This window comes from Haematobia irritans, chromosome 1, assembly GCF_050003625.1.
Source record: "Haematobia irritans isolate KBUSLIRL chromosome 1, ASM5000362v1, whole genome shotgun sequence".
In the NCBI taxonomy this organism is placed as follows: Eukaryota; Metazoa; Arthropoda; class Insecta; order Diptera; family Muscidae; genus Haematobia; species Haematobia irritans.
Window position 1 is genome coordinate 54,006,738 of NC_134397.1, and position 21,848 is coordinate 54,028,585.

The 21,848-nt window shown below is 30.2% G+C and overlaps 2 protein-coding genes across 3 annotated transcripts in view; one reads left to right on the forward strand and one right to left on the reverse strand.

The window, feature by feature from the left end:
• Positions 1–7,711, forward strand: part of LOC142220931 (uncharacterized) — a 35,211-nt gene extending 27,500 nt beyond the window's left edge. Inside the window, exon 8 of the mRNA XM_075290355.1 lies at positions 134–7,711. Coding sequence (XP_075146470.1) covers positions 134–769 — 636 coding nt within the window. The 3' untranslated portion in view covers positions 770–7,711. The remainder of the gene's footprint in view (positions 1–133) is intronic.
• Positions 7,712–11,900: 4,189 nt separating this feature from the next.
• Positions 11,901–21,571, reverse strand: LOC142220932 (eukaryotic translation initiation factor 2 subunit 3). 2 transcript variants are annotated; one of them, XM_075290357.1, is made up of 5 exons: positions 21,359–21,542; positions 20,607–20,781; positions 15,697–16,151; positions 12,397–13,052; positions 11,901–12,320 (listed from the first exon to the last, which is right to left on the reverse strand). In XM_075290357.1, the coding sequence occupies exons 1-5, from the start codon at positions 21,422–21,424 to the stop codon at positions 12,242–12,244; spliced, it is 1,431 nt and encodes a 476-aa protein (XP_075146472.1). In that variant the 5' UTR covers positions 21,425–21,542; the 3' UTR covers positions 11,901–12,241. The 2 variants fall into 2 exon arrangements, with proteins under 2 accessions (XP_075146472.1, XP_075146471.1); XM_075290356.1 differs by lacking the exons at positions 11,901–12,320; positions 12,397–13,052; positions 15,697–16,151 and adding an exon at positions 16,457–18,248 and having other exon boundaries at positions 21,359–21,571.
• Between the last annotated feature and the right edge of the window lie 277 nt (positions 21,572–21,848).

Below are 21,848 nucleotides of genomic sequence, written 5' to 3' on the forward strand. Positions count from 1 at the left end.
CACAACAGGTGGTTACCTGCTTCTATGAGCTTTAGGTGCTAAAAAATATCTTGTTAGTTTTTTGTTGTGATTTCTAATCAATTTTGATTAGCTACAATAAAACGGTTATTTTTATTTATTTTATATTTTTCACCTAGATCTACAAAAACCCACATCGAACGATTTATCCTATGACAATGAAGAGATCAAATCCACACCAAATCAACAGCACAATGTAAAAGTTTCCGATTTAGCTAAAAATCGTGCTATATCATTATTCGATAACATTCCTAAGAATCGTTCATGTGCTGATGCTTACATAGAACCTCATTGGTGTGCTTGCTTGAATTGGCAACAATTGAATGTCACCAATGAGTTAGCAGTAGGAGGACCCTTGTTGAAAGCTGCTGGGAGTATCATCAACACAATCAACACTGCCACAGAAAAATTTCGAACATATTGTGAACCATTACAATTGAAACAAATCAATTGGGCCATGCGTCTAATGCCTCATAGTGCTTTATTGGCATTTAAAGGAAATGCAGATGTTGATGGCTACATGGCTGAAATGGGTGATAAAACTCATAACTCCGAAGTAATTTATCAACTTCAGATAATGGTATCACCTGGAGATTCCCTATTCGAAGCAAGTGTTTATCACCATATAGAAACACAAAAAATGAATACAAAACTCACGGAAATATCCCGTGTCAATAAATATGGCTCACAAGCCAATTGTATATACGAAAGAAATCCCGAATTACGTAAATATTGCTATTGCAAACAATAGTTTCTTTAGGTTTACCCAAATAAGTTCCTTGTTTTAGTTTCCAATAATATTTTTTAATAAGTTCAATGCCAAATATCTGTTTTAAGTATCCTTATATTATTATTCATCCAAATTTTGGAATTTGTCAGTTTTATTAGTTTTGTTTAGAGACTTTTTAAAAGTATTTTTTCTCTCTTTATTTTTATAACAACAAAACCATGACCAATGATGACAATTTTATAAGATAAAAAAAAAAACAATCACAAAAAATTTATATGTATAAGAAAAAAAAATATTTTTATGTGTATTACCTATATTTATATGTAACCGCGACAACCCGCCATTTTCATAAATGATTTCCATACATTTAAATTCAATTTGCTTAGCTTTTTTAGTTCCTTTTTTTTTGTATTTTATCTTCCTATTTTTGGAAAATATCAACGAAATGATGCTTATTCATATTTTAGAAATAATTACAGGTCATATATTATTGTAAATTTTTCATGAACGTGTCAATTTAAATTTTTATATTTATTTTGTTTAAAAGTCGGTTGCTTTAGCAATTTTTGTTTGCTGAAAAAAGGAATGCAATCTAGTCTACTAAAACAGCAAATTTCCTACTTTTGTTTCGACTAAACTAATGTTTGTTATTTTAGCAAGTCAGAACTGCTGAGAAAAAGAATTCAGATTTAATAGCAGTTGAGACGGCTGCACTTGTTTGATCTTAGTTGTGCTAAAAACTACATGTGGTACACAATTTCCATCGGTGCTATGGGCTATGGCTTCAGGAAGAGTACTGCTCAGTTTTGCCTGGGATATGGCCTATTCTTTCGATGCGATGGATATGGCACATATACCAAGTCACACATCTGAGGCAGCGATTTGAGGGGCCTATGTTATTCTACTGCGTATCGCTTCCCTGTGGAATGCACCATTGCATTGCATAGTTCAACTCTGACCGGCCTATTGCTCTATATAAGATTTCTTGGTCCATGTTTGAACCATGCACAGTGGTTCCAAATCGTTTTTTTTTTGTTTTTGGAAATAACTCTGCAACTTTTGAATAGCTAATAACATAACATAATTTTTGCAAGTTTGCGGGCCCCCTGTGGGCCCACGGACAGGCCTATATAGGTGTTGAAAATAGGTCACCTCGGGCGTATGAAATTTTATTTTAGTAGTAATTATGAACCGGGAAACTGGAAAATGCGGGAAATAGGAAAATGACCTAAACTGACAATATGCTTAAAAAGGTATTGAACCCTCCGATATGTGGTAAGATCCATGGGGACTTTTTGGACTTTATTCATGCATAAATCTGTCTTTTATATGATCCCTGTACTAATTGGTACATGTAGTCATAGATTATCATCTTTGAGATCAGATAAAAAAAGAGTTATGAAATAAAAAAGTCAAAAACTTCCACAGGGATCTTACACTCATAGAAAAAAGTCTGCTACAAACAGCAGTCGATGCCTGCTGTTATATTTTCGTTCTTCAGGGTCTAACGAACAACAAATTATAAAATTTTAGGGTTATACAATTTTCCCCAAAACATATTTAAGAATCCATAGTAGTTTTTGGTATATTTTACAATACCTTAAATACTATCAGAAACATATTGTTTACGGTTATGCCTCAATTTGATAAATATTCTGATTTTTGGGCAAATACTATAAATATTAATAAAATATTGTTTTGTGTTAGGATAGCTCCTAAGTTTACATTTTTAAATGTTCAATCAAACTAAAACAGGTTTCAGAGTAATCGAGCTTATCAAAATAGCAGACAATGTTTACTATTTCAGTAAACAATGACTGCTTTCCCTTTTTCAGCAGACTCTCTGCTGTTTTAGCAAACTTTTCTGTTGTCCCTACTAACAAATTTCTTTGGGTGTACCAAATATTGAAGGGTTAAGAACATTTTCCTCCTATGTAACCGAACAAAAAATTATGAAAAATTGCTCGATTTTTTTATTTATTTTTATTTTATATTTATTGGGAAAATCAAGCCTATAGGCCATTAGAAGATGGTTACAAAAATAACTTTTTTTAGAATTTTTTTAAACCATTTTTTAGAATTAATTTAAAAAATAACTTTTTTGGAATTTGTTTAAACCATTTTTTAAGAATTAATTATTACATTGCGGCGAGTTATAATGAATAACTTGTAATGACAAAAATAAATACTTCTCGGTAATTTTCGAATTGTTATTCTCAAATTTTTAGGCAGTTGTAGTTAATATAATTATTCACATAATCGAGCACTTACATAAAAAATCAAAAAGAATATGTAATGTAACGGTAATTCTGAAGATTTTTCCGTTAAGAATTTTTTATCATAAATATTTCATAATAATTTCAACATAATGTTTAATGACATTATCATATTATGTTTTAAATAAATGCTTTCTTATACCTCTCTGACATTACACTTCCAAAATGCGCTTAAACTAAATTTCAAATGCCATTTGCCTTATAAAAATGAGACTTAAAATCCACTTTTAGTAGATTTCGAACCTTATGTGAATTGGCTATTGGATATATTATAACGTAATTCACGAATCCTCCCTCTTAACCTTAAACAACCTACATTTATTTCTATTTTAAGTGTGACATTAATTTGAGTGTAATCTTATTTAGATTATTTATTAGATTTTTTTGTTTATTTATACAATATTCTATTTCTATTCAAGTAGTTCTCCTATTACAGCACCACTCGCCATATTTTGATCCATTGTAATCGGCGATAGAAATCTATATTTTCGAGATTTGGTTTCCTGAGACAATAAGTGGCTATTTTGCAAGCTTTGGTGTATCTACGAATAAGTCATTACATATTAGGTGATTATATGCTTTAAATGCACTACTTATTTTATGGCCGAAAGTATGCCTGGGGAGAAGTACTTTCCTCCTGGGACATGCGTATGTAAATGTAATCCGAAGCGATGCCAAATAATAAGTGGTTATTAATTTTTAAATAGGCTTACCTACAAGATTACCGGGTAATGAGAGTTTTTGCTGGGTAGGTAACTACAACTCATTACAATTTGCATTATCAGCAGCAAAACTCTCATTACACGTTGCATTACATTGCGATGAATTATAATGACTAACTTATAATGACAATAATAAATGCTTCTCAGTAATTTGTGATGATTATTCTCCAAATGTAATGCAGTTGACCGATAATGGCTTATTAAATGGAATAAATCATGGCATAATTGACTATAAACATCAACTGAATTGAGCATTTACTTAAAAAAAATTTAAAAAAAATGTAATCTAACGTTGATTCTGAAGATTTTCCATGCATTTCATAATAATGGTGATTTAAATGAATGTACCCAGCAAAAACTCTCATTACCTGGTAATCTTGTAGGTAAGCCTATTTAAAAATTAATAACCACTTATTAATTGGCATCGCTTCAGATTACATTTACATACGCATGTCCTAGAAGGAAAGTACTTCTCCCCAGGCATACTTTAGGCCATAAAATAAGTAGTGCATTTAAAGCATATAATCACCTAATATGTAATGACTTATTCGTAGATACACCAAAGCTAGCAAAATAGCCACTTATTGTCTCAGGCAACCAAATCTCGAAAATATTGATTTCTATCGCCGATTACAATGGATCAAAATATGGCGAGCGATGCTGTAATAGAAGAACTACTTGACTAGAAACGAATATTGTATACACAAAAAATCTAATAAATAATCTAAATAAGATGCAAATTAATTTCACACTTAAAATAGAAATAAATGTAGGTTGTTTAAGGGAGTTGGATTCGTGAATTACGTTATAATATATGCAATAGCCAATTCACATAAGGTTCGAAATCTACTAAAAGTGGATTTTAAGTCTCTTTTTCATTTGAAATTTAGTTTAAGCGCATTTTTGAAGTGTAATGTGAATGAGGTATAAAAAAGCATTTATTTAAAACATAATATGATAATGTCATTAAACACAATTATTATGAAATATTTGTGACAAAAATTTCTTAAGGGAAACATTTTCAGAATTACCGTTACATTACATATTCTTTTTGATTTTTATGTAAGTGCTCGATTATGTGAATAATTATACCTAATGGTACCATCATTTATTCTATTTTATTAATTCGTTAACTACAACTGCCTAAAAATTTGAGAATAACAATTCGAAAATTACCGAGAAGTATTTATTTTTGTCATTACAAGTTAGTCATTATAACTCGCCGCAATGTAATGCAACGTGTAATGACAGCTTTACTCCTGGTAATGTCAATTGTAATGAGATGTGGTTACCTAGTTTTTGCTGGGTAGGTAGTAATCACGAATTTAACTCACTAGTTGTTTTAGTAAGTTTTCTAGTTTAATAATGGAATTATGCGTTTAATGTTGCAATTCATTCTGAGTTATATGTACATCCAAATTTATATCTCTCCTTGGATTCGTTATAAACGGCATTATGCATTGTATTCTTTTTATTATTTTCATAGGGTTTAACATACACTGAAAGAAAATATTGTGAGGCCAAAGTTTTTTTTGCGAGTTTTGCTTAGCATAGAATACGCATAACGTTATTTGCCTTGTCCAAGAGTGGATAAACTTACAGTTCATTCGACTTAAAAATGGGTATAATTACATGAAAAATAATTTTGCTGAAAAAAATCATAAAGATTCAAATTCGTCTCCTAGGATCACTTCAATTCTCCGTTTCTTTGGCTCGTAATCAATACCAAATTAATTAGTGTAAAGACAAAATCCTTGGAACCGGAAAAGCTTTTTTCAGCGTAGAGAACTACGTTTTATACTATTCAAAAACTATCCTTGTATGTACATATGTGTATACAATGTTCATTTAATTTAATTTACTTTTTAAGTTCCTATTCAAGTAGTGTCCATTTTACATCATTGATCCATTAGAATCGGTGACAGAAGTATTTATTTTCGAGATTTGGTTACCTGAGGAAATAAGTAGTTATTTTACAAACTACGACAAACTGATTACATATTAGGTGATCATATGCTCTTTATACACTACTTATTTCATGGCCGAAGGTATGCCGGAGGTGAAGTACTTTCCTCCTAGGACATGCGTATGTAAATGTAATCCGAAGCGATGCCAATTAATAAATGGTTATTAATTTTTAAATAGGCTTACCTACAAGATTACCGGGTAATGAGAGTTTTTGCTGGGATTTTAAGAAATATTACTGAATGTATAATCTATTTTTTTATTTAATCCGTTATAATCTACCAAAATTCGTATCGAAAATCCGTCAGCTTCTTTATTTGCATATTTCTCACTTGTTTACCGGTAGATTGTTGAAACCTTTCGCAGATAGTTGACACATGAGTAGTGTGATCAAAACCGGTGGACCAGTTTGACTTCTTAAACCGATTGTCGGTTTTCTTGAAAATCCCATTTTCGGGAGTCCGTTAGAACAGGTGTTTTCAAGGCCTCAACAACCGGCTTTCGGTTTTTATATTTTCATTGTAAAAATGTCACTTTAATGCTAAAACTAGACAAACGCATCTGGGTATTTTAATAAACTGCTATGAAATCACTTTCCATATAGGTGCAACGTACATTTGAATTAAATAAATTGTGTCAAACTTTTAATAAATTATCGAATTAGTTTTTTCGTTAATCTTTTGTAACAATAAAATTAGATTTTCCTTTCAAAATTACGTATTTTTATGAAAACCGGTTGAACCGGTCATTTCAAAAAGCAGCGACCACCGCTGTTTTGATCACTCTACATGAGGCTACACAGAAAAAAATTTCATGAAATTTTTCCAATTAAAATTTTAATTGAGTTTTAAAAAATATTCAATTAAAAATTTAATCGATTCAATAAATTTTTTAATTCAATCAAAAATCAATCACAAAAATTAATAGTATGAATTAATTTTTTTATTAGATCAATTAATTTTTAATTGACTTTTAATTATTTTTTTTAATTGATACTATCATTTCTGTGTTTGAAGACATTTCAATTAAACAATTAATTGGATCAATTAATTTCGTGATTGAATCAGAAAAAAAATTTTGTGTGTATTTGCAATTTAATATTATTGTTTTTTTTTTTTTTTTAATTGGGACAGAAGAACTTGACTAAAATGGATGATGTAAAACGTACCTTAATCTTTTGTTCTTTAAAAAACAATCAAAAATTGGGCCAAGTCTAGAAAAAGTTACGACAGAAAAAATGGAGGTCCAAAATATTGACTCCACTTTGTTAAAAATGTAAGGCCCATATCCCTCGAACAAATAGAGATATACTAATACGCATACATTTTACAAGTTAAATCGAAAAAAGAAAATATCATGGATATCGATTCGTAAATATGGATTTGACATCTACATTTATTGCATACACCCGATGTGACCAACTTTAAACGCCTAAAGGCTAGCCCATGGGCCCATAGACTTAGAAGAAAACAAGTCAGCTTTCACTCAAAGAACAAAGTTGTGTTAAGTTATTATACAGTCAAAAGTTGCAGAGAAGATTTCCAAAAAAAGATGGGATTCCAAATGTGTATATTCCTACAAATAAGGCTAAACAATGATGGAGATATGACCCCACCTGGGGGGAACCCCTTGTTTCACTTCACGTGTCTTTGACTGCTTATCTCAAAATTCCGTATGACCTACTTTACATCTCTGTCGGAAGGCTGTTCATAATGTCCTCAAAAAGAGACCTTTGCTATAGTGCCACAAATTTAATAATTTTTTTTTAAATATTTATTTATTTTCTTTCTGACTTCTATTACTTTTATCAAATTACTATAAGATTTGTTTGAGTTTTCCCGAGAGATAAAAAAACACCATTACATAGTTTAATAGTGAAGCACAAAAGTCTGGAAGCTATAATCCAGTATTAGTTTTAAGTTGTAAAGTATCTTTATTTTTATCCACAAAGGTATTACAAGATATTCAAATAAATATAATTATTTTGTAAGTACAAAAAATTCTCTTTGTTTTTATTAAAGTACAATAGATCGTTCTTAGCTTGATTCATTTTCGATAGTGGTCCCATAAATAATTAGTCTAAAACAATCAAGGAAAGTCTAAAGTCAAGCAGGACCGACTATATTTTAGCCTGCTACTTTTTCGATACCATCCCAAATTTGTTAGATTTTATATAAAGTATTCTATTTCCCTGACCCAAAACACATACTTGTGCCAAAAATTTCTATAGAACTAAAATTTTGACAACATTTTCTATAGAAATAAAATTTTGACAACATTTTCTATAGAAATAAAATGTTGCCAAAATTTTCTATAGAAATAAAATTTTGACAAAATTTTCTATAGAAATAAAATGTTGCGAAAATTTTCTATAGAAATAAAATTTTGCCAAAATTTTCTATAGAAATAAAATTGTGCCAAAATTGTCTATAGAAATAAAATTTTGCCAAAATTTTCTATAGAAATACAATTTTGCCAAAATTTTCTATAGAAATACAATTTTGCCAAAATTTTCTATAGAAATAAAATTTTGCCAAAATTTTCTATAGAAATAAAATTTTTCTAAATAAATAAAATTTTGCCAAAATTGTCTATAGAAATAAAATTTTGACAAAATTTTCTATAGAAATAAAATTTTGCCAAAATTTTCTATACTAATAAAATTTTGCCAAAATTATCTAAAGAAATAAAATTTTGCCAAAATTTTCTATATATAAAATAATCCTCTCCAAATTTTCTATAGAAATAAAATTTTGACATTTTTTATAGAAATAAAATTTTGACAAAATTTTCCATAGAAATAAAATTTTGACAAAATTTTCTATAGAAATAAAATTTTGCCAAAATTTTCTATACAAATAACATTTTGAAAAAAAAAATCTATAGAAATAAAATTTTGACAAAATTTTCTATAGAAATAAATTTTTGAGAAAATTTTCTATAGAAATAAGATTTTAACAGAATTTTCTATAGAAATAAAATTTTGACATAATTTTCTATAGAAATAAAATTTTGACAAAATTTTCTATAGAAATAAAATTTTGACAAAATGTTCTATAGAAATTAAATTTTGACAAAATTTTCCATAGAAATAAAATTTTGACAAAATTTTCTATAGAAATAAAATTTTGACAAAATTTTCAAAAAAAAAAAAATTTGACAACATTTTCTATAGAAATAAAATTTTGACAAAATTTTCCATTGAAATAAAATTTTGACAAAATTTTCTATAGAAATAAAATGTTGACAAAATTTTCCATTGAAATAAAATTTTGACAAAATTTTCTATAGAAATAAAATGTTGACAAAATTTTCCATTGAAATAAAATTTTGACAAAATTTTCTATAGAAATAAAAGTTTGACAAAATTTTGACAAAATTTTCTATAGAAATAAAATTTTGACAAAATTTTCTATAGAAATAAAATTTTAACAAAATTTTCTATAGAAATAAAATTTTGACAAAATTTTCTATAGAAATAAAATTTTGACAAAATTTTCCATTGAAATAAAATTTTGACAAAATTTTCTATAGAAATAAAATGTTGACAAAATTTTCCATTGAAATAAAATTTTGACAAAATTTTCTATAGAAATAAAATTTTGACAAAATTTTCCATTGAAATAAAATTTTGACAAAATTTTCCATTGAAATAAAATTTTGACAAAATTTTCTATAGAAATAAAATTTTAACAAAATTTTCTATAGAAATAAAATTTTGACAAAATTTTCTATAGAAATAAAATTTTGACAAAATTTTCCATTGAAATAAAATTTTGACAAAATTTTCTATAGAAATAAAATGTTGACAAAATTTTCCATTGAAATAAAATTTTGACAAAATTTTCTATAGAAATAAAATGTTGACAAAATTTTCCATTGAAATAAAATTTTGACAAAATTTTCCATTGAAATAAAATTTTGACAACATTTTCTATAGAAATAAAATTTTGACAAAATTTTCCATTGAAAAAAATTTTGACAAAATTTTCTATAGAAATAAAATGTTGACGAAATTTTCCATTGAAATAAAATTTTGACAAAATTTCCTATAGAAATAAAATGTTGACAAAATTTTCCATTGAAATAAAATTTTGACAAAATTTTCCATTGAAATAAAATTTTGACAAAATTTTCTATAGAAATAAAATTTTGACAAAATTTTCTATAGAAATAAAATTTTAACAAAATTTTCTATAGAAATACAATTTTGACAAAATTTTCTATAGAAATAAAATTTTGACAAAATTTTCTATAAAACAAGTAAGGAAAGTCTAAAGTCGAGCGGGGCCGACTATACTATACCCAGCACCACTTTGTAGATCTAAATTTTCGATACCATATAACATCCGTCAAATGTGTTGGGGGCTATATAAAAGGTTTGTCCCAAATACACAAATTTAAATATCACTCGATCTGGACAGAATTTGATAGACTTCTACAAAATCTATAGACTCAAAATTTATGTCGGCTAATGTTAGTAAAAAATATGGGAAACATTTAAATCTGAAGCAATTTTAAGGAAACTTCGCAAAAGTTTATTTATGATTTATCGCTCGATATATATGTATTAGAAGTTTAGGAAAATTAGAGTCAGTTTTACAACTTTTCGACTAAGCAGTGGCGATTTTACAAGGAAAATGTTGGTATTTTCACCATTTTTGTCGAAATCAGAAAAACATATATATGGGAGCTATATCTAAATCTGAACCAAATTTGGCACACTTGACTACACTACTAATTGTACTCCTAGTGCAAAATTTCAACCAAATTGGGGTAAAACTCTGGCTTCTGGGAGCGTATTATTCCATATAGGGCGAAAGATACAATGCTAATTCTACTCCCTGTGCAAAATTTCAACTAAATCCGAGTTAAAAATTGGCCTCTGTAGTCATATGAGTATAAATCGGGCGAAAGCTATATCTGGGAGATATATCTAAATCTGAACCGATTTCAACCAAATTTGTCACGCATAGCTATAATGCTAATTCTACTCCCTGTGCAGAATTTCAACTAAATCGAAGCAAAAAATTGGCATCTGTGGTCATATGTGTGTAAATCGGGCGAAAGCTATATATGGGAGCTATATATAAATCTGAAACGATTTCAACCAAATTTGGCACGCATAGCTACAATGCTAATTCTATTCCCTGTGCAAAATTTCAATTAAATTGGAGTTAAAGATTGGCCACTGTGGTCATATGATTGTAAATCGGGCGAACGATACATATGGGAGCTATATCTAAATCTGAACCGATTTCAACCAAATTTGGCACGCGTAGCTACAATGCTAATTCTACTCCCTGTGCAAAATTTCAATTAAATTGGAGTAAAAGATTGGCCACTGTGGTCATATGAGTGCAAATCGGGCGAACGATATATATGGGAGCTATATCTAAATCTGATTTCAATAAAATTTGGCACACTTGACTACACTACTAATTGTACTCCTAGTGCAAAATTTCAACCAAATTGGTGCAAAACTCTGGCATCTTGGAGCGTATTAGTCCATATCGGGCGAAAGATATATATGGGAGCTATATCTAAATCTGAACCGATTTCAATAAAATTTGGCACACTTAACTATAGTACTAATTGTTCTTCTTGTTCAAAATTTTAAGCAAATTAGGGTAAAACTCTGGCTTCTGGGGCCATATAAGTCCATATCGGGCGAAATATATATGGGAGCTATATCTAAATCTGAATCCAAAATCAATAGGGATCTATTCTGAGCCAAAACACATACTTGTGCCAAATTTGAAGTCGATTGGACTAAAACTGCGACCTAGACTTTGATTACAAAAATGTGTTCACGGATAGACGGACATGGCTATATCGACTCAAGAGCCCACCCTGAGCATTTTTGCCAAAGACACCACGTGTCTATCTCGTCTCCTTCTGGGTGTTGCAAACATATGCACTAACTTATAATACCCTGTTCCACAGTGTGGCGCAGGGTATAAAAATTGACAAAATTTTCTATAGTTTGGTAGAATTTGGTAACATTTTCTCCAAATTTTGGTAGATTATTTTTGGTTCGAGTGGCAACCGTGACACGGTTTCGTTTCGAAGTATTGGATCCTTTATAACATAAAATAATAGTTAAATATCTGAAAAAAAAATATTTAATTATTTCTAAATTAGAAATATACCTACGGCAACTTGTACAAAAAACTGAAAACTATAGGGTTTTGTTTTGTGTGGTGTAAAAAATGCGTTTTATTTTGTCTTAACAATGCAGTTATTTTCTTTAAAAAGAATAGCGACAAAAGAAACATAATTTCTTTCATATCTGTGTTCCAAAAAAACCACAATCTATATAACATAAGAATAACGTAGGAGGATTCAACATAAAGTTGAATCTTTTCTGTTCTTGCTGTTGTTAATTTTCTTCTGATGTTACGCAAATCATTGGCGCCCATAAGTGAATGTATTAGTTGTTGTTGCTTTTGTTGCTGTTGTTGATCGAACATAATTGTAAAATTATATATTTTAAAGGATGAGGGTTTGGCTATATATAGGAAGAGAAATTATTTAGATGAAGGAGCATTTCGATCAATAACCGGTTGTATAGTTTTGCCACCGAAGATTTGGCCCCAACCAATTAAACTGTAAACACATAAAAAAACAAACGAATATTCAAAATTTACACGCAAGTCAATAACGTGTGAGAAGCTACACTTACCGCCAATGTTTTTCCACACGTCGACTTAAGGCAATCTTTTCACCCTTTTCCGTACATACAGGTGTGGTCAAAACAATTTTCGCCAAATCACCTCTAGTTGCCGAAATACGACCGCCTGTACTCAGAGATCCAATATTTACCAAGAGAATTTCTCCCTTTGTAAGTTTCTCTACACGTGCACCCTTCTTGTCACCATCTGTGCGTACACCCAACAAACGGCGCAACAAATAATACGAAATTTCCAATTCTATAAAGATATCAGGCAATTGACCCACAGCGCCCAAAACTTGACCCACCAAACGATCTGCACGGCAGAGTGTGGGATCAATTCGAGTACCAACACCAATCAGACCACCAGGAACAGCATATTGAAGTTCATTTTGTTCCGCATATAGTGAAACGATGCGTGAGAAAATCGGATGACATGTTATATTGCCTTCACTGTCTTTTGTCACAACTCCGGGACGTACTTCAATTTCCTGGCCAACCTTAAGAACACCGGCTAAGATGGAACCACCAGCAACACCACCTTTAAGATCGTTAACTTCACAACCTGGTTTGTTAACATCAAATGAACGAATAACAATTAGTCTAGGTGGTGCATTGAAATCTCGTTGTGGCACAGGAATCTTATTAACAATGTATTCACACAAAACCTGGAAATAGGAATTTAATAATAAATTAATATTTATTTGTAATGTATAACAATAAAATTCATTGGGACATGTAAGAGCATTATGAAACCAAGACAATGAAAAAAAAAAATAAATAAAAATTTTATATTATCAACATTCCCTGATTTCGCTGGGATCAGACTACCACCCCATAATTCCCACCATTAATCGACCCTCCTACTGAATATAGAAATTAATAAGATTGTCGACAAGCACAAGCGAAGCACATAGTTAGAGCACTAGAAGCATTGTAACCTAGGCACAGGTACATGGAAGGTTTTGGTCAACAATACGAGCACTCTCAAAGGGATGATGGGATATCAGTCACCTTGAGCGAGGAGAGTTTTTAACCGTCACTTTGTTGAGCATCCCGACAGTGATGAGGCAATCGTCGCGTCCATGATAAACGAACTAGCGACACATCACAATTAAATAAATTCATATATAAAAATTCGTTTCAGTGCCACCTATATGTGAAAAAATAAGTTATACTTCTTCCCAGCCTTGTGGATAATTTTCCAGCTGCCAACCACCAACATGGATTCCGTAAAATCCATAACACAAAAACATGCAATTACAGCATTTATAAATAGAGCCCTCAACCAGTTCAAGTCGTGGCACAGGATGGTTCTGATGGATTTTGACCTCTTGAAGGCATTCTATACGGTTAGGTCAGACTGTTCGAGGAGAAAAACATATTGAGTTCCTAATTGTCAGTGCGGGTGCCAGTCATACGTGGAATTTAGAGACATAAAGTCCTAGAGTAAAATTTTATTTCTATAGATTTTATTTTTGTAGAAAATTTTGTCAAAATTTTATTTTTATAGAAAATTTTGTCAAAATTTTATTTCTATAGAAAATTTTGTCAAAATTTTATTTCTATAGAAAATTTTGTCAAAATTTTATTTCTATAGAAAATTTTGTCAACATATTATTTCTATAGAAATTTTTGTCAACATTTTATTTCTACAGAAAAATTTGTTAAAACTTTATTTCTATGGAAAATTTTGTCAAAATTTTATTTCTGAAGAAAAATTTGTTAAAACTTTATTTCTATGGAAAATTTTGTCAAAATTTTATTTCTGAAGGAAATTTTGTCAAATTTTATTTCTATAGAAAATTTTGTCAAAATTTAATTTCTATAGAAAAGTTTGTCAAAGTTTTATTTCTATAGAAAAGTTTGTCAAAGTTTTAATTCTATAGAAAATTTTGTCAAAATTTTATTTCTATAGAAAATTTTGTCAAAATTTTATTCCTATAGAAAATTTTGTCAAGATTTTATTTCTATAGAGAATTTTGTCAAAATTTTATTTCTATAGAGAATTTTGTGAAAATTTTATTTCTATAGAAAAATTTGTCAACAAATTTATTTTTTGTTTTATATCTATAGAAAATTTTGTCAACAAATTTATTTTTATAGATAATTTTGTCAAAATTTTATTTCTATAGATAATTTTGTCAAAATTTTATTTCTATAGAAAATTTTCTCAAAATTTTATTTCTATGGAAAATTTTGTCAAAATTTTATTTCTATAGAAAATTTTGTCAAAATTTTATTTCTATGGAAAATTTTGTCAAAATTTTATTTCTATAGAAAATTTTGTCAAAATTTTATTTCTATAGAAAATTTTGTCAAAATTTTATTTCTATAGAGAATTTTGTCAAAATTTTATTTCTATAGAGAATTTTGTCAAAATTTTATTTCTATAGAGAATTTTGTGAAAATTTTATTTCTATAGAAAAATTTGTCAACAAATTTATTTTTTGTTTTATATTTGTTTTATATCTATAGAAAATTTTGTCAACAAATTTATTTTTATAGATAATTTTGTCAAAATTTTATTTCTATAGATAATTTTGTCAAAATTTTATTTCTATAGAAAATTTTCTCAAAATTTTATTTCTATGGAAAATTTTGTCAAAATTTTATTTCTATAGAAAATTTTGTCAAAATTTTATTTCTATGGAAAATTTTGTCAAAATTTTATTTCTATAGAAAATTTTGTCAAAATTTTATTTCTATAGAAAATTTTGTCAAAATTTTATTTCTATAGAAAATTTTGTCAAAATTTTATTTCTATAGAAAATTTTGTCATAATTTTATTTCTATAGATTATTTGTCAAAATTTTATTTATTTTTTTATATTGAATTGTCACTTAGTGGGAGAGGTATATTTTGCAAAATCTACCAAAACATTAAAAATTCTACCAATCTACCAAACAATAAAAAATCTACCATTATTGGTAGAATTCTACCAACTGTGGCAACCGGGTAGAATCCCAGATTCGACCGAATACCAAAAAGATTTTCAGCGGACGCTTATACCCCCACTGTCTCTAAGTGGTAATGTGAAAAGCCGTTCGGACTTGGATATACCTTGTCAGTGAGCTAAGCATGGAGTCGGTCAGCGCTCAGTGATAAGCGAGAAGTTCACCATAATGAACTGAATAGTAAAAAAACTGAAATAAAGGTATTCCCCTATACCTAACCTATAGTCAATGTAGTGAAAACGGATGCAATTCGGTCAAACATTGCTTAATACGTAATCTTCTCGATGCAAGAATATTTAATTTTATATCACATTAATAATTTGAAAATATATACAAATTTTTAATCTATACTTACGTCAATGTTGTATTTCAATTGAGCTGATATCGGAATAATTGGTGCTCCTTCAGCGACAGTACCTTGTACAAATTTCGTTATATCCTCATGCTGTTCCTTGGCTTGCGATTCTTTTACCAAATCGATTTTATTTTGTAAAATTAAAATCTGTTTCAGTTTCATAATTTCAATAGCAGCCAAATGTTCAGAGGTCTGAGGCTGGGGACATGATTCATTGCCAGCAATCAAGAGTAATGCGGCATCCATAACAGCGGCACCGTTCAACATAGTAGCCATAAGAATGTCGTGACCAGGGCAATCTACAAAGCTGACATGACGGACCAACCTAAAACGACCAGAGCATGCGGGGCGGGCACAGGGAAAGTTGTCATCTTTGCTCGAACTATCAGATATGAAACTAGCCGGTCTGGGACATTTTGGATTGTCACATTTATAAATTTTGGCATTGGCGTAACCTTGGATTTAGAAATGGAATAAAAATTACACAAAACAAAAATAAAAGATAGCCATGTTGTTTCTTTTAATAATTCGTGGTTTGTAATATCTCTAGTCATTTATTTGTTTTCTTTTTCTTCATTCATTTCAAATACAAGTAAATAATGATAAAAATATATAATTGAGTATGTGCGTTTGTATATAAGTAAAAAATAGGTCTCATTTAATAACAAATATTCAGAATTGCACCGATTTACGTTTCTACGTTTTTTTTTAATAATGTGCAATAACAAATTATGGGTATTTCCATGAGTTGGGATCTTGATTTGTTTTGTTTTTTTGTTTTTAATAAAATTTGTGTCTTGTATATAAATTTAATTATACAACCTCTTAATACAAAATGAATTATTAAAATATATATAGTCACTGTGATTTGTCCAAGACTTAAAATAAAACTTTACGACAGTTTTCTGCTCCACAGCGGCAGGTAACCTTCTCCGCTTCGGAAAGATTTTCATAATCATCTACGCCATCGACACCACGTATGTAATCAAAAGTCAATTCCTCTCCCGGCTTTATGGGTCTCAATGTGAAAAATGCCAAACGAGGCATATCAATATCAAGATTATCTATCCAAAATGGGAAAACGGCCAGATTTGGATCACATGAGTGATTGAAGAAATGACAAATATTGCCATGAACGGCTGCGTCTATTGTATACTTGGCCTGTGGCTGATTCGTATTATAGTCCAAATCGAAAAGATATGTGCGTCCAACGGCGTCGTACTGTTTACCCCTTTCATCGGCCTCTTCACAAGTTATTATCTCACCTACGTATTCACCGACAAATTCACCTTTACGCATTGGTTTCTCGGTGCGTACACCCCAACCCCGACCGTTTGAGGTCTTAAAGAGGCACAGAGAATTGTGGCGACCTCTTTGAATAACACGGTTAGGGCAGTCTTGGGAACAAGCGCAGCTTGAATTACATTCATATATTGCTTCGCCGGGATATATGCGAAGGCGGCCATTCTTTTCATAGGCAAAATAGCTATCCGCCATACGTGCACAGCACTTTGTTGAGGGAGCGCACCCGTCCTCACATTTACAACCAAGTTTTGGGGCTACGGGTAAGTCGACTCCAAGGCCTGCAAAATTTTTCGTTATATATTGAAAACTGGGATCCAAGATATCCAAATCGGCATTGTTTTCTACATTAATGGGAGATTCGTATTCATGCACATTCATGCGTTCTTGCCATTCTAGCAAGGAAGCCAATTGTTGTTTCCGCTTATGGTATAGGGGAGCCATTAGCATTGACTTCAATACCCGTTCGCGTATTTTTTGTGGCTCTCGTTGACTTCTGGAGCGTGCATTGATAAATTGAGCCAATAAAATGAGATCAACTTTCAATTTAACGGGATCATATTCGTCCAAATCTTTCATATTAACATCAGTTGGTTTTAAGGCTAAGTTTTCGGATTTTATTTTATCTTCGAATTCTTGGCGTATCTGGTCAATTACAATACGATGTAGAACCATCAGGTCTTCTATGAAACCATCCAAAAGAGCACATTCACTGACATTGTTAAAACTTTCCCAGGTATTTTGTGACTTTGGATAGTTGAGCCATTTGACAAAGAATACTGGTTCGGCATTTATAGACTCAAGACTCTCTATATTTTCAACAACATATTCTTGTTTTTGACGTTTGGCGGGTTTAGAACTACCACTGGCATCACTGGCGCAAGAACTTCGGCGACGTTTACCGATTTTCTTTTGTAAAGCCTCCTCTACTAGATTCGACTTTGTTAGCAATACTATTAAGGATTTTGGTGGTGATTTTGCATATTGTGAATCTCCACTGCAGATCGAAGCATTATCGCTGTCATAGCCACTGCTAGGGCAAGCAGAGGACCCACGCTCGAGTAGACTATCAGCTGAGAAACTGCGTGTTAGATATGTTTGATCAGTGAATTGGTGATGGTTTCCTTGTTTCATGTGTTTTTGTCTTTGGCTCAGTCTTTGCCAATGTTTTGCCTCCTGCTGTAGCTCAAATTCGCGTAACAATTTCGGCGATGCTAGCAGAGCTTCTAACCGTTGTTGACTTATGCGTTCTGCAAAATTTTCCGTTCAAACAAAACACGACACACGACGAGGGCAAGCAATGAATACCGGAAACAAAATAAAAACAAACATAAAACGTAATAAAAGATAACGTTTCTCTATAACAATTTGCTGGTAAAGTTCTTTAATAAAACCAAAAAAAAAAAAGATAATCTAAAATCATAAGACAAAAAAATCAATTTTATACCCTATCAAATATTTTTATAAAAATTTAGGTGCAATGGAAAAAATAAAACAAACAAAAGAACCCAGCAATATAGGAAAATTTTACAGAACGCATTTGCCGCCCCATTTAACGGTCTACAGCTTAAAAATATTTTTAAAATTATTTGGGCCAAAATAGGGTACATTTATTTCGATAATTGATAAACAGGAAATTTACTTAAAAAGATGTTTTTTGAAGAAAATAAATAAATATTGTAGGAAAATTTTGCATATATGGTATACCGGCTTTTTAAGAAATATGTTGTATATGACTATAATATGTATTAATTAATAAGTGATAGGGATAATGTTGATTTTATATTGTATATTTATTGTTTGTGTTAATAAATTGCTACTTCTAATAAATGACTAGAGATTTGACAAACATTAATATCGATCGAGTATCAATTTGCTTTGTTTTTTAGAAATTCTTTGGAAGTTATTCGTAGTTCTCATGGGTTTTAATTGATGCAAGTTTATGGAACCATTTACTTTTTTTTTATTTTTTGGTTTGTTTGATATCATTACTGAGTCTGGAAATCAATATGGATATCAGATAAGTCTTGAAAACCCCTACCAAACGAAAAAAAAAAACAATTAATGGAACAGTTTTTCTTGATGGAAAATTCAACACTATTGGTAAATATCATGTGGATAATTCAAATCAATTATTTTCCTTATTCACTACTAAATTAATGATTATAAAAATGCCGACATTTTTTATAAATGGTGTACGTTAGCTCCCTACAGTAGGTGCATTTATGCGATATTATTTGGAATCCAGAATATGAAAATCTATTTTGATAAGAAAAAGAACTAGGAAAAGGTATACTTGAATCATTCTGTATTGATTAGCTAAATCTAAATTTGATATTTGCGAAGATGAAATAAGATTCGATGTCTTTTTTGGGGTCTTATTTTTTATGCAAATTTGCAATATTTTTTTAATTTAATCTAAATTTCTTTATTCATAATCGATAAGCCAACATTGGCCAAAATGATTATACAGTAAAATCCGTTATAAAACTACCAAATATTGAATTCAAATAACTTATTCTATAACAAACTAAATTTTATATCTCATAAACCATATTACTAAACTGACTATAACAATCGCACTGCATCTCACTCACTCTAACTATCGAACTGCTCCTCACAGGAAAAAGATTTCAAGTATCTTCTATATATGCTAAAAAATTATAATAACAATAATAAATATTATATATGAGCAAGCAATAAAGATTTAAACTCGTTTGGACAATATGAAAATTTTCTTTCATTGTAAGGCACAATAGTTTTCCAAAGCCTGCAAACGTGAACTATAAAAGAATGCTGTATTTAAGCATTGGAAAAATAGGGCATATTAAAGAGTGAGTTCTAGACGATGTTGAAAAAGAAAAACTTGATGTGAGATTCTGGGGTACTCCGCTCTTTATAGCCATATATAACAACAAAGTTCGGATATTGACGAAACCGTTGAAAGAACATCGATTACATAGAAGGAAATATGCATGTGCTACCCATAAACGAACCGAATAATTCTACCTAACCGAAAAATTCTATATATTTTAATGATTTTCTTATATATTTCATTCAATTATTTATTAAATAAATCCATTTAACGAAAGGTCATCTTGTTTTCACCAGGCATATTCTTGCATTATTTCGAATAAGGAAATATATGTCAGGCATATATTAATAATATTTAGCAGCATTTAGGTAGAATTTTTAATAAGGAGGGATAATTAGGAAAAAATCCAGAAAATATTTCCCATTGCATGTGTAAATAGTTCTTTATGAAGTGCTTGAACACTCACACTAGTAAATATATACATCTTTTTCTGCAAAAAGAAACACTTGAGAATGACTGCAGGTAGAAAAGCCATTCAGGTGATAGACATAATTGTAGGAATTGCGAGGGAAAATCAAAATCGGCATAGTTTTTTTCCGTCAACTTATTTTATACATCAATATATAAAATTATGGATATTAACCATTCATATTTTGAAGTAATTCTATAGTCTTTTTTCACAAATAGTTATTTAATAATAATTTTGAAAAACCTTCAAACAAATATCACTCGATCGATTATTGTACTACAGCAGAAATCAATAAAGCCATTCAATTTATTATTTAAAGCTTACCAAGTTTAATGGTAATATTTCTTTCCAATTCATTTTTGAAACGAACAGTTTGCACACCAGAAATAGCTTTGACCACTGTTGATTTACCGTGAGCTACATGGCCAATAGTACCAATATTGATTGTAGCTTGTCGTGAAATGACTTCAGGCGATAGCGGCGTCAAATTGCTGACATCCTAAAATATTGTGAATACATCAAATAAAATAAATCATCTTCTATTTCCTTAACTCCGAATGCCACCTTTTGCAGGGGTCGATACAACAGCACAGCAGCACAAAACGGCAAGAAAAGCGCAAAGTGGTTATTAGTCGTGGCATTTTTTGAGGTTAGAATTTTAGCTCGAAAAATTGCATCAGAAAAATGTCTTAATCATTTCACATAGCAATAATTACAATATTTGAACAAATTTTTACAAACGAATGTGGTAAATTATGAGATTTGCATTTTTTTGGAAATAAAGCCTGGAAATGCTCCATAGCGCCACGTGCAGATTTTTTCACGTCAACTCAGTAATGCGAATATGCATTTCTTTGTACCATCTAAATTAAAAAATGTTTATGCCCAATTTTGACACAATAAGTTTTGTGATATACATTGTTTCCCTTTTTCATGCCAATATTTCACCTCCAAACTAATTTTCCTGGATTTTATTCACTTTCTTTAACGCCCTGTTGACTGCCAGTTGTGTGCTGTGTGATGATGTCTTGCCCTGGAGTTGGCATTTTTTTTCATTGTTGATTTTAGGCATTTACCAAATTATTTAGATCCTGCTTTTGTAAATTTGTATTTACACCAATTTGACCTTCCGCTGTGGACATTTTTGAAGCTATTTAACACTTATCCAAATAATAAATAAAACTTATTCTTCACACACTCCGTTTACGCCTTGACATCAAAATTTACCGACTCTTGGAAAAGGAAGAATTTTACAATTCAGAGCGCGAGCATTTTGATTAACATCAATGAGTGGGAAAGAGATAAATATAGTGTACGTAACAAATGTCAAATTGCTAATATGTTCAATTATTTGCGCCAACGTACTGTATTAAGTACGTAGAAGACGAATCATCAAGCAGAATATTGCCAATGGGGCGTTCCGACGCAAATTTTTGTCAGATATAGCCCAATAAACACAAACGTTTGAAAAATACTAAAATGCAATAATTTTTCAAACATTTTTTCAAAGGATTAGGGTAATATTCAAGTTGAGAAATTGTTGAGAAAATCGCGTTCTCAACAAAA

Excerpts from the sequence above, each read along its gene's own strand:
- LOC142220932 (XM_075290356.1), bottom strand. The coding sequence starts at position 21,424 with ATGTCCACAGCGGAAGGTCAAATTGGTGTAAATACAAATTTACAAAAG. Across the intron at positions 20,782-21,358 it reads AGCAGGATCTAAATAATTTG|GATGTCAGCAATTTGACGCC; the intron begins GTAAATGCCTAA and ends ACAATATTTTAG. Across the intron at positions 18,249-20,606 it reads AAATATTACCATTAAACTTG|AACGCATAAGTCAACAACGG; the intron begins GTAAGCTTTAAA and ends AAAATTTTGCAG.